At 55.0% G+C, this 13321-nt stretch overlaps 1 protein-coding gene across 6 annotated transcripts in view; it reads left to right on the top strand.

The window, feature by feature from the left end:
• The window catches only part of Cacna2d2 (calcium voltage-gated channel auxiliary subunit alpha2delta 2), a 135949-nt gene that overhangs the window by 112319 nt on the left and 10309 nt on the right, over positions 1-13321 (top strand). For all 6 annotated transcript variants that reach the window (XM_059268570.1, XM_059268573.1, XM_059268569.1 and 3 more), the window contains exons 5-22: positions 494-538; positions 3690-3831; positions 6739-6870; positions 7032-7089; positions 7776-7826; positions 7957-8056; positions 8193-8351; positions 8592-8699; positions 8799-8877; positions 9399-9448; positions 9621-9710; positions 9913-9984; positions 10171-10245; positions 11962-12036; positions 12117-12188; positions 12263-12334; positions 12441-12502; positions 13241-13317. In XM_059268570.1, coding sequence (XP_059124553.1) covers positions 494-538; positions 3690-3831; positions 6739-6870; positions 7032-7089; positions 7776-7826; positions 7957-8056; positions 8193-8351; positions 8592-8699; positions 8799-8877; positions 9399-9448; positions 9621-9710; positions 9913-9984; positions 10171-10245; positions 11962-12036; positions 12117-12188; positions 12263-12334; positions 12441-12502; positions 13241-13317 — 1519 coding nt within the window. The remainder of the gene's footprint in view (positions 1-493; positions 539-3689; positions 3832-6738; positions 6871-7031; positions 7090-7775; positions 7827-7956; positions 8057-8192; positions 8352-8591; positions 8700-8798; positions 8878-9398; positions 9449-9620; positions 9711-9912; positions 9985-10170; positions 10246-11961; positions 12037-12116; positions 12189-12262; positions 12335-12440; positions 12503-13240; positions 13318-13321) is intronic.

The raw sequence follows: 13321 nt of genomic DNA on the forward strand, positions 1-13321 counted from the left end.
CCTTTGCATTTCACAACAAATCACAGATAATTAATAAGTACATGCTCGTAATGAGCAGGCTTTTTAATAGAAGAAATTGGAAGATGCAGTGTGAAGTCATTATTTCGCTGGTGCCCAGGCTCTGCTCTGATTCTCTCTCTTCCTCACTCCCTGGTCCTGCCTCAGCCAGCCTCTCAGCAGCCAAGCTGGCTCTGACCCTGCCCCCACCCAGCCTGCAGGGCAAGGTCCTGGTACCCCGTGTCAGGGGAACCTGGGGCACAGCATCCTTCTAGAGAGTGTGAAGAACCTGAGGATAAGCCTTGGGGTAGGGGGCAGGGCACCAGCAGCATTGACTCATCATCCTGCTTTTCCTGGGGTGGCTTTGGGTGGAGGAGGGGACTGTATCAGTCCTAGAGGAATCCAAAGAGCTGTTCTAGGCCTTGGACCTAAGGGCCCAGGCTGCATCTTGGGAGCCCCTGAGCTTTGAACACTGAGGCTTCTCTCTCATCACCAGGAGGAAGACATCATGTACTATGACGCCAAGGCTGATGCTGAACTGGTAAGTGTCCCAGCTTTGCCGTAGAGGACAGGAAGCTGCCAGAGCCACACTCCCTCTTCTGGGTCACAATGGTCTCAGCTGTAAAATGGGTATTAAGACTCAGCACCCACCGCTCTGAACTCAACCATTCTGAGTTGTGGTGGGTCAATCTCTCACCTTCCACAACTCCCTAGAGGGCCTTGACCCTCCAGGGCTGTGACTTCATCACCACTGTGGGCTAAGCTTCCCCGCTCGATGTGGAACAGGCTGGGCAGGGTGGTGGAACAGGCTGGGCAGGGTGGTAAGGTGTTGGACATCAGGACAGTTCAGTCCTGACATGAGGGGCTCTCTGAGCACCATGGGAGTATAGGGGAGGGGGAGTAGTCCGGAGGGTCTTCCTGGAGGAAGGCGTGTGGGAGTGAGACATAGTGACATCTAAGCCCCTCCCCAGGACAGTGGAGGCTCCCTTCCCTGTGGTTCAGGGAACCTCGCATCGGGCTGTGTAGAGGACTCACGGCCTGGCCTCACCCTCAGTGCTTACCCCTGCATCACTTGGTGACCTAAGACACAGAAGCAGCGGAGCTCCTCCATTTATTTTCAGATGAGGCCCAACTGTGATAACCTCCCAGGAGGGGTGGCGCTGGGCCTACGCCACTCTGTCTCCATATCCCATGAGCGTAGGTCCGTTTGGGCTGGCTTGTAAGGTAGTGAGGTCCCCGTCATGACAGGGCTCAGCGAGGGTGGCTATGGGCTAAGAAAAGGCTACAGAGAAAAACAAGAGTGTCTGTGGGTTCAAGCACTTGGGAGTAGATAGTGTTCAGAGAACTTATCAATGTCTGACTCCGGAGCACAGTGGTTGAACCCAACTGTAAGCCGGGGTGGCACAGTGGTGTCTAGTACTGACCTGTGCTTGCTGACAGCAGAAACCCAAGGTCCAGCAGTCCTTTCTCGGTTCTGGAGACCTGGAGGCTTTCCGGGCCTGAGCAGAGGTAGCCCATGGCACCAGGAGGTAGGAGGGCTAGAAAGGATACCTGTGTGGGAGGCCACAGTGCCAGGTTGGCCTAGGAAACCTTAGGGAGGGCAGGGGGCCGAGAGGGAGGGGGTGGGCTCAAGCAGGTGCGCTTCCCCTTGGCTGAGCCCCGTGGCTCCCGGAGAAGTTGCTAAAATTAAAGCTGGAATCTGAAATTCAAATGAAGAGCGAACCTTTAATTAGACCCTGAATCTAATTCCTTACCCCCCTCGGCAGCGGGCTGTAATTTTAGCAATCAGTACATTAAATATAAAGCAGGAGACTGCAGTTGCCCACTGCACCGAACTCAGGCGCTCGGGGTGGCACTAAGAGGCTCCCTGGACAGCTTTGTACCCAAATCCGGACCAGGATACTGTTCCCTGCTCCCAGCAGCCCCCAGCTCTATACAGGACACCCAACCCTGGCTCCAAATGCCTCACTTTGCCCCCCAGTCCTTGCAGGGGGATTGGAACTAGCCAGTAAGGAAGCAGTGCTCTAGGTGGGGCTGGGCTAAGGTCAGTGAGGCCAGAAGCCCCCAGGCCCGGCATAAATAACAGCATATACTCACCAAATCCCAAGCTTGTTGTGTTGTGTTGTTTTGTTTTTTAATCTTTGCCAGAGGTACAGTTAGAGATCTTTCTAGACCATTTACTTTTAAATTACCAGCCAGAAGGTGGGGGTAAGGGAAGAGAAGGAAGGAAAAGTTCGCCAGCTGAAAGCTTATCAGAATGGAATCCAAATGTCACATTAGTTGGGAAAGTTGGAAGATTAAATTTTCCAGCGCCCTTCATCTGCCGCTGACATTTGGGGGGCTTTCTTCTCCCACGCCTCTCCCTCTAAGTGGAGCGTACGTGGCTTATGCCTCCCAGACCGCTGGCTCCCTACTCCATCCTGTGTGCTCAGCTGCTGCCGGCTCTGGCTTTACCGAGCACATTTCAGGGGCTCCCCAAAGTGAGCAGGAGGTGGGTGTACCCAGTGAAGGGCATGAAGGACAAAAGCCTGAATTTTGTTGGAAAGAAGGGAAAGGGATTGTCCCGGGGCACTTCAGAGCTGTGCCTAGGATATGGCCTGGAGGTTGGAACACAGAAAGAGGGGTATGTCTGGGCCACGGGGGAGCAGCGGAGGAGCAGCTCTGGAGACTCATGGCGAAGAGAGGATGAATGGAGCCTGAGCCGAGCATAGTCAAAAGGGTCTTGGGTGGGAAGAGGGTGTGGGAGTGTATGGAGCATCCCACGTGTCTCCTTTGCCTTCCTGTCTGGCTTTTTCTTCTTTCCCGCTGTCCTCTCTCCACCGTCTTCCTTCCATGCTTGCACACCTGCACAGGAGCCTGCTCCCCCATGGGCTGCAGCATCCACTCTGTAGCCGCAGCCCCACCCCGCCAGCCTGTGGTAGTAGGCGGTGGGGGGTGTTGCACAGCGCATGCCCAGCCTGCCTGGCCGAGAGATACCATAATTGGCACCTGTCAGGCGGCTGCAGCTCATTTTAGAAAATCCGCGGGGGCCTTTACAGTCCTGCTGCTAGCAGGCATGGTGGACCCTCCCTCTGTAGGTCACCTGGTCTCTGTGCTAGCCTCCACTCAGCTCTAGGGCTCCCCTGCTACGGGGGATAGTGCCCCAGAATGGGGCTAGGGCTGGCTTGTTCTCTCTCTCTCTCTCTCTCTCTCTCTCTCTCTCTCTCTCTCTCTCTCTCTCTTTCTCTCTCTCTTGTACCAAGGAGCCTGCATGCAAGGAATGGTGGGACTTGGTGGGGATTATGGGGGTGCAGAGCTGTGGAGGCCTCACTACAGTTGCACAAGGCGTGTCCTTGGAAGTAGAAGTCCGCAGCCCACTTCTAACTGGTTCTACCATTTGCCTCCTTCACTGGCAGTTGCTTTTCAATGGTGTGGAGAAGGGGTCGTTTTGGCTTCGGTTTTAGTTGGGGTTTGGCAAATGAATGGTGGATGTGTTAGGCAAGGGCAGGTAAATCCACAAGCCTTCTGGGTGAGGGGTCCTTATGTTTCCATGTTTCCCCATGTCCCTCCATCTGTCTCTTGTCTCTGCAACAACCTCTGTCCTTAAGGTGACCCTTTCTCCTGGACTCTGGCCCTTCCCGTCCTCACCTGCAAACCTAACCAACCTGCTCCCCATTTTCCAGCCCTGACACGGGTGGGGGTGCTCTCTGCAGGATGACCCTGAGGGTGAAGACTTGGAGAGGGGTACCAAGACCAGCACGTTAAGGCTGGACTTCATGGAGGACCCAAACTTCAAGAACAAAGTCAACTATTCCTACACGGCTGTGCAGATCCCCACGGACATCTACAAAGGCTGTGAGTATGAGAGGGTGGGAACAGCCCTTCCCCCTACGTGGGGGCAAGCCCACTTCCTAAGCATTCCCAGCTCCCTGAGATGGAAGGCTAGTGCCACCTGTCTCCGGCCAGCCCCCTGCACTCAAGGTCATACATGTTCATTTCTCTGACTGACCCACATCCAGGCCTACAGCACTCTCAGCTGGAAACACAGCCTCTTAGCTTTGCCAGTGTGGTCTCACACCTCTGTGTACACCAGTCCCACACATCCATGCGCATATATCTTGCTTCTCACTGCCAGGCTGAATTCCCTCAAAGCAGTTCCTTGCTATCCTTGCCCTTCTCTGATCCTATTAGGAGGGTCTTGGAGACCCAAGCATAAGATGGACACAGAGATTAGGGACAGCAAGCCACCCACCATAAACAGCAGACCCAGACCTGATTAACCCACTCTGCTCTGTGATACAGAGCTGAAGAGTGGGAAATCGTTTCTAGCCTGGAACAGCCAGAGGGTGTGGTGAAGCGGGACCAGGAAAATGTAGTTGAGATTCCAAGCCCCAGGGACAGGGCAGCTTTGCACAGCGGGACGACGAGGTCACTAGAGCTTGTGTCTGTTGCCAAGGCTCCTCATCTGGTGTTCGGCTCTTGGCAATCTTCTCTCTACACGGCTCCAAATCCTCAGGAATTCCCTGCAGCGGTAGATCGAAGGCCCTGGTTCTGACTCAACTATTTGAGCACCTGCCTGTAGGGACAGGCTCAGAATCCACCGGACTGGGAGGCTGGGGAGCTGAGGGCGGGAGTGGCGGAGCTGCTGTATAGGTTCAGAAAGCAGGGACTCCTAGGGTGTCCCAGGAAGCCCCCGCCACCCGCAACGTCAGCCAAGTCTTCTGGGTGACCTCAGGTTGGGTGGGGGGAAATGCTCCCCCACCAGCAGGCTGCACGGAGACCACCTGCTCGAGCCGGTCGAGGGGCACTATCACAAGCAGGCACGCTAATTAAAACAGGAGCCACACCACCCTCCCCAGTCACCCCTCGCTACCCACACAAATTACATTTTATATGTTTTTTATTTACTGTGTCACTTTTAATTAAATCTGTAATCGCCTGCCTGAGGGGGCATGGTCCCCATTTCCCAACTCAGTGTGATCTGACAGTGTGTGCACATGGGTGTGGTATAGGGGTGTGTGCATGTGGGGGTATTTGCATCAGTGTGTCCTGCCGATATGTCTATGTGGTCACAGATGTCTGTAGGGACAGCCCACCTGGAGCAGGGGTCACACCCCTCCGCTGGCAGCCTGAGGGTCTTCCAAGTTTCTCAGACAGAAAGACTGAGGCCCGGTGATAGACAGGCATCCCTGGCAGACTCACAAGACAAATGGCATTATGTGAAACATTTGAGGGCCTCACTTCATTTTTTTCCTGAAAAAGAAAAACAGAAAGTGTTCAACTGGCTAGGCTTCTAAATCAGAAACAGGACCATAACACAGTGTTCAATAGGCAGAGCCAATGATAGAAATAGGTTTTGTGTTCGTAGTGTGGTCAGTTAAGGGGAACCACAGAGACAAAGAGGGGGTAAAAGCCAAGGAGAAGGCGCTAGATGCCAGAGGCACGCGGCAGAGCCTGCGTACATAAAGAGAGGCGGGGGAGGGGGGGTGAGGTGAGCGGTGGGTGAGGGGGTCAGGCCCCTGGCAGGGCCACCGGCAGAGCCTTTGGAGGCTGTCAAGCACAGCTCATCTGTTCTGAGGGAATCAAAGCCTTGAGAGAGTCTTCTCTGGCTGTCACTTGAGATCTCTGATGGGGATCATGGAGGGTATAGTGGCAGGGCTCCCCCTGGGAAGACAGAAAGAAACTAGGAAGAAATACTGAAGTCAGAGGCCTGGCTGAAGCAGATGTCTCGTTCCTGGGTTGTGTTTTTGTTTTGTTTTTGTTTTCTGTTCAAGGACTGGTACAGGGTATACGTAAAAATATGTGCCCCCCCCACACACACACACACATCAGGTAGACTTAAGGACACCCTGAGTTATGGGACAGGAATGTCAGCCAGGTTGTTCAACAGGGTAGAGAGCAGTCTTAACTCTGTGAGGGTGTGGAGGGGTGGGTCTGGCAGGAGGGAGGGGTCACTCCTGTGCAACTACAGGGGTTAGGGAATGGAAGGTATGGGTAACTAACTGGTGGTAGCATAGAAGAGCTCCTGTGTGCCCTTACCCACGGCAGCGATTGGGTTGCTTGAGTAGGATGGTTTGGGGGTAAGGGGATAGGGTTCCTACATTTGGCTGGAAGCAGAGATTAGAGGCAGGAATGCCTGCCGAGGGTGCAGGCTGTATGTCCGTGTGCATGTGTGTGCAAGTGCACGTGCCTGTGCTGGAATAGGATCCTGGCCCCACCTCTGCCCCTCCACAGCCCCCACCTCTGCCCCTGCCTGCTCCTGGCCCCAGTTGATTAATCATGGAGCTGAGTGGCTTCCAGCTTATCAGGTACCTTAATAGCTGAATAATTCCAGCCCCATCAGCAGGCCCTTAATTGCTTTCTTGTGGCTGCAGCCTGGAGTGCATGCTGAGTGGGTGAGCTCCCTGGGGACCAGCCTCAGGCTCCAGGCAGCATGCTGGATGGGGGCCCAGCTCACAGCTCCCTGCCACCCAGGCAGCCTTTCTCCACGGGCCACAAGCCACATCAGCCCTGCTTGCTCATTGAGGCCTGGTTGAGGGGTAGGCTGAGAGGTTCCTTTGATGATTTGGAGGAGGGGCAAGAAAATCTTCCTTGGGGAGCTGTATGGCCCCAAGTGAGATCCTGAAAAATAAAAGTCTGGGCAGACAGAAAGTAGAGGAGGCCATTGAGGTGGGAGGCTTGGGCATCGGTGTCATGGAGGGGGGTTTAGCAGGGGACAGCCTAGAGCTCCCCACCCCAGCCTTCTGCCCTGCCCCCCCCCAGCCACTGTCATCCTCAATGAGCTTAACTGGACAGAGGCCCTGGAGAACGTCTTCATCGAGAACCGTAGGCAAGACCCTACACTGTTGTGGCAGGTCTTTGGCAGTGCCACGGGAGTCACCCGCTACTATCCAGGTAGGCGCCAGCCGCTCTCCTTGGCCCAGCCAGCGTCCATCTTGCTCCATCTCTAAGCCCACCCATCCTGAGGTGCACGGAGTAAGCCAAGTCATTCTCGTCATACCCATCTGCTCCAGTCAGGCCCGTCCATCAGGCTCCCTCACCCTCTCTTCCCACAGCCACACCGTGGCGAGCCCCCAAGAAGATCGACCTGTACGACGTCCGAAGACGACCCTGGTGAGTGAGCAAGGAGGGGCTCGAGAGAGATACCCCTCAGCTCCCCATCTCTTGCCTGCTCCCCTCCCTCTCAATATCCAGACCTCCGAGCAGGGCGCAGCCAGCTCTATCCAATTTTCATTTCACACATCGCTGCCACTGGAAAATGGATCCCATCACCCAGGCAGGCCGCCCAGCTGCCTCTGCCCCCACACATACCGTCCACTGCCCAGTCCTCCCCACCCACTCAGGACTGAGAGATCAGACCAGTGAAGATGTTCCCGAGGGTAGACACAGCCTCTGCCAGGTTAGCCAGCCCCACCCTACTCCTTTTGATCCCTAGACACCCTGCCCTCTGCTCTACCCTCCTCCCCCTACACCATGACCATCCCTCATCCCCCCCTTCATACACAGCCAGACTCTGTGGAGCCCCTACCTGGGGCAGAGGACACAAGCCACTGAAGCATTCTGCCCCTCTGGGGATTACCTGCCCCCCACACCTCTTGTTTACTTCATAAGGGACCAAATCACTCATGTCATGAGAAAGGACTGTCTTTTTTTATAGAGCATGGTCTCCCCAGTGCCCAGACCCATTCTGACCCATGTAGTGCGTGGTCAATAGAAATACATGAATCAATAAGTAGGTAGAAGGAGGAGGAACCACAGATCCCGGGGTGCTGTCCCTAACTGAGTCTTCTCATCCGCAGGTATATACAGGGGGCCTCATCGCCCAAGGACATGGTCATCATTGTGGATGTGTGAGTGAGCACTGCAGGCTGGAACTGGGATGGGGCCAGGGTTGGATTCTGCTGCCTGAGAACATTTTACGAGGGAAGGGCGGGAGAAACCTGAGAGCCCACACGTACATAGCCCCTGCCTGGTTTCCAGGAGTGGCAGTGTGAGTGGCCTGACTCTGAAGCTGATGAAGACATCCGTCTGTGAGATGCTGGACACACTCTCTGATGATGACTATGTGAACGTGGCCTCAGTGAGTGCCAAAGTGGCAGGCAGGCTGGGAACTACTCACCCCCATCCAACTTGCTCCCATGACAACCATCAGCCTTGGGCAACAGCTGTCCACTGTGGCCAGCCTGCAGCCACTCACCACCCCACTATCCCCACAGTTCAACGAGAAGGCGCAGCCTGTGTCTTGCTTCACACACCTGGTGCAGGCCAATGTGCGTAACAAGAAGGTGTTCAAGGAAGCCGTGCAGGGCATGGTGGCCAAGGGCACCACAGGCTACAAGGCCGGCTTTGAGTATGCCTTTGACCAGCTACAGAATGTGAGCCCCACGGGTGGGCAAATGGGTGGCCAGGGGTGGGCAAGGGACCAGGATTAGTGACATGGGAAGATAAAGATGGATGGCCTTGTTAACACTAAACAGGCAGCTTAGACAGATAGCCCGCCCACTGTGAGGGAGGAAGGCCAGAGGGGGCCAAGCTTGCCTGCCAGAGGAGGGAGGCCCTACCCTGGACCTGTGAGAGACCAAGGACTGCCTGACTCTATGTTCACCCTTGACTAGTCCAACATCACTCGGGCTAACTGCAATAAGATGATCATGATGTTCACGGATGGGGGCGAAGATCGCGTACAGGATGTCTTTGAGAAGTATAATTGGCCCAACCGGACGGTGAGACTCAACCCTGGTGGGTGGCCGCCCTGAACTGGGCCCAGGACAGGAGAGGGCTGTCCTCAAGTGGCCACAGCAATAACCTCTTTGCTCCGACAGGTGCGTGTGTTCACATTCTCTGTAGGGCAGCATAACTATGACGTCACACCCCTGCAGTGGATGGCCTGCACCAACAAAGGTACCTCATTGGATTTCATTACCAGGGCATCTGTCTGCTGTGTCCTGCTGCCAGCTGTCCATCCATATGTCCAGCTGTGTGTTCACTCACTGTCTGTCTGTCCTTCCATACAGACGGCTGTCCATTGCTTTGTCTGTTTGGTGGGCTGTCTTACTTGTCTATCTGACAAAGCATGTTTCTGCCCATCTGGCTATATATCCACTGTCCAACTGTCCACCTTTCCTGCTCCTGCATCTGTTTGCTGACCAGTCCATCTCTCTGTGCATTGGGGTAAACTCTGAATGTTACTGATGTCCTAGGATGAGACTCCTTCCTCCACCCCACCTCTGCTGCTTCCTTAGACCTCTACAGTCTATCCTCTTCTTCGCCTTGGTCACAGTGCCTGGGCAGTGGCAGAGAGCACAAAGGAGTTTGGGGGGAGTGACAATACACAGAGGGCTGCAGATATACCCTCGGGGGGCAGTACCCCTGCGCTGTGGGTCTTGCTGTACCAGACAGGCCCACCTCTCCTCCCTTTACAGGTTACTATTTCGAGATCCCTTCCATTGGAGCCATCCGCATCAACACACAGGTGAGGCTGTGGGGGAGGCCGCCCCTCCCAGCCTTTGCCTCCCTCTGGTTGCTGCTGAGAGCCTCCCAACTGCCGTGGGTCGGAAGCGCCCCCTGGTGGCTGCTGTGGCACATGACAGCAGATGAAAGAAAGAACGTGGAGAAGGACATTTAGTACCTTTCCTCTTACCCAGGAGTACCTAGATGTGCTGGGCAGGCCCATGGTCCTGGCAGGCAAGGAAGCCAAGCAGGTGCAGTGGACAAACGTGTATGAAGATGCGCTGGTAAGGCCTGTGGGCAAAGAGGGGACTGGAGGCCCTCCCTCGGGGACATGCCCACAGGGGCAAGACCCTTGAGGGCCCCCTTATTGCTGTCGACCAAGTAAAGGAAAATGATAGGTGGCCTATGCCTGAGCCCCTTCTCTGAACACTCGGAGTGGGGACAGAAATGGCCACAGGAGACCCCATCCTCCTCCTCTCCCTTCAGGGGCTGGGGTTGGTGGTAACAGGGACTCTCCCTGTTTTCAACCTGACACAGGATGGCCCTGGAGAAAAGAAGGTGAGGTGCCCCACGGGTTATCTGGGGGAGGGACTGGCATGCCTTTAGCAGGTCTGGGGATGGAGGAGGGATAGGACACCCTACAAACTGGGCAGACCGACTATCTGTGTCAGCACCTTGAGACCTTCAGTATGAGGCCTGGGACTTGGTTCATTACAGTGTACCATCCCATTCCTTTGTGCCCAGAACCAGCTAATCCTGGGTGTGATGGGCATCGATGTGGCCCTGAATGACATCAAAAGGCTGACTCCCAACTACACGGTAAGTGTCCACCTACCCCACTACCCTGCTCTGCTTCCCACGGTGATACAAGCCAGGCTCAGCAGAGGAGATACAGGGGTTGAAGGGCCTTCACAGGGGCCTCTGAATTCAGAGAATCAAGAAAGACTTCCCAAGGGGGTTGATCCAAAGCTGGGGCCAGCAAGGTCCACGTGAAGGACTGGGCTGTGACTGTTTCAGGCAGGTCTTGCTGACCTAAACATCCATTTCCCACGTTAATATTGTGTTGTGAAAGCCACTGCAGACAAGTCGTAAACACATGGGCATAGCTGTGGCCCACGGGGTTTCACTTCATTTTTGTTGGTTGGCTTTTTGAGACAGGGTCTCTCTATATGGTCCTGACTGTCCTGGAGCTCACTATGTAGACGAAGCTGGCCTCAACCTCACAGAGATCTGCCTACCTCTGCCTTCCAAGTGCTGGGATTAAAGGCATGCACCACCATGCCTAGTGGCCCATTAAGTTTTATTTGTAGACACTGGTATTTGAATTTCATATTATTTTCATATCATAAAAGAGAATAATTATTTTGATTTTTAAAAAATTCAGTGTGTATGGGTGTTTTGCCTGCATGTATGTCTGTGCACCACGTGTGTGCCTGGTACCTGCGGAGTCCAGAAGAGAACATTGGCTCCCCTGGAGTTACAGATGGTTGTGAGCTGTCATGTGGGTGCTGGGTATCAAACCCAGGTCCCTGGAAGAACAGCCAGTGCTCTTAACTGCTGAGCCATCTCTCCAGTCCCTTCTTTTGATTTTTTTTTTCTTTAATTTAAAAACATAAAACCCAGCCAGGTGGTGGTGGCTCACACTTTTAATCCCAGCACTTGAGAAGCAGAGGCAGGCGGATCTCTGTGAGTTCAAGGCCAGCCTGATCTACATAGTGGGTTCCAGGATGTCCAGGACTGTTACACAGAGAAACCCTGTCTCGAAAACCAAAAAGCACACACACAAAAAAAAAACATAAAACCCATTTGAGGTTCACATCCAAATTATTTCGACAGGTGTGCAAGCCAGATTCAGCTCTGCCCAGAAGCGTGCTGGGTGCAGAACTGGGGAGGGGGAGCAGAGGGAACTCTTCCAGACAAAAGCCTAAAAGCAAAAGGCAGAAGCTGGAGCCAGGGAAGGGGTGGGATGGCGGCTTGGCTGGAGAACTTGGGTCTCAGCTCTGAAAGCAAGGGGAAGAGGGAAATGTGAGACAATTTAAGCCTGAACCGTGTGGAACCCTTGCTTGGCCTGAGAGATCCCACATATAGTAAGAAAACGATCAGAGGCAAAGGCTGGTCCCGGGATCCCACTCCCTCCTACTCGGCTTCCACCAGGCCTGCAGGAGTCCCGAGAGGCTCTGCCTCCTGTATGACGACACTGAAATGGGGACAGGAAAGCATAATTTGAGAAAGCAGTAGGTACTAGAGGGCCACAGTGGTACAAAAGCCGCAGCTCCGTGGGCCTCGTGCAGGTGCAGAGGTAGGGCTGGCTGGTACCTCCGTGGGAAATGAAGCGTGCCTGCCTACAGGGCTAGTCAGTTTTGGTGGGGCTGGTGTATGGGGGGCACCCAGCCTGGCTTCAGAGGCAGGCTTAGGGCCATATGGCAGGAGGGGGACCTTTGGCCAAAGGCAAGCAGCATGGGAAACAGAATAGAGAGCGGCTCACAGTCTAAGAGATCTGCACAGTCCTCTGAGGCCCTCCTCTCTACCTCACAGCTTGGCGCTAATGGCTACGTGTTCGCTATTGACCTGAATGGCTACGTGTTGCTCCATCCTAATCTCAAGCCCCAGGTAAGCCAAGTGAGTGGTCTTGGGTGGCAGGCAAACCCTCCAGGAGGAGGACTCCTGATTTCCTACTTGGCTTCCTGCAGACTACCAACTTCCGGGAGCCTGTGACCCTGGACTTCCTGGATGCAGAGCTGGAAGATGAGAACAAGGAGGAGGTGAGGGGAAGGCAGGGAAGAGGGAGAAGGTGGCTGACACAGGAGCAGGGGGGTCACACCTTTGGCCCTTGCAGATCCGTCGCAGCATGATTGATGGTAACAAGGGCCACAAGCAGATCAGAACATTGGTCAAGTCCCTGGATGAGGTATGAAGGCAGAGGACGGGGGACAAGGGCATCAGGATGGGCACCCATCCCCACCCACCCACCCTAGCCTGCTCACCCGAGAACCTGACGCAGCCTCCTCTCCCAGAGGTACATAGATGAGGTGATTCGGAACTACACCTGGGTGCCTATAAGGAGCACTAACTATAGGTAAGTGAGCCGGAGCTGGGCAGAGAGAGAAGGGCGGGTGACCCCAAAGTCTGAACCCAGCTGCTTCTCCCTCTTGCACCCCGTGTCCTTACTATTTATTTACCCTGAGACGTTTGGTCCCCCAGGACCTCCCCCGACGCCCCCGTGGAGCAAGCAGCAGGTCCTGGGAGAACAGGACTGAGGGCAGGACAGTGCCCCTGACATCCCCCAACCCTAGGGTCTCCTGGGTACCACACCCTAGGGATCATCTCCACACTCTCAGGACTGCTCACAATCAGCATCGCAGCCTCAGAGTCAGCCTCCACCCTCAGGCCAAGCACTATAGGCGTAGGCTGTCTTCCTATGCCCCACACAGCTGCTCCGTGCTCCATTCTGAGATGCCAGGAGCGTTGGCACACCCCAGAACCAGCCCATACTGCCTCCATGCTCTCATGGGGTTCATGTCTGCCTCCCAAAAAGCTTCCTGTTGGTCAGGAGATTGTGGGGCAGGTGGGTGCTGAGGTGGGCAGTGGGGTGGGGAATCACTTTGGGGTTAGTAGTTTTGAGGCCTCCAGGATGGTTTGGGAAGGAGCGGGCTCAGTCCTCCAAGGTGCTAACTCCTAGGACATGCAGTTGTGCAGGGGAGTTGTGGCAGCCACAGCTTGGGCCTCTCTGGCTCCGAGGCCCTAGAGAGGAAGTGTTAGTGTGGCCCATCTCTCCTCATCAGTGACCTGTGCTCTCCCCTCCCCTCCTCCCCAGCCTGGGGCTGGTGCTCCCACCCTACAGCACCTTCTACCTCCAAGCCAACCTCAGCGACCAGATCCTGCAGGTCAAGTGTAA

Source organism: Peromyscus eremicus, chromosome 7 (assembly GCF_949786415.1).
Source record: "Peromyscus eremicus chromosome 7, PerEre_H2_v1, whole genome shotgun sequence".
NCBI lineage: Eukaryota > Metazoa > Chordata > Mammalia > Rodentia > Cricetidae > Peromyscus > Peromyscus eremicus.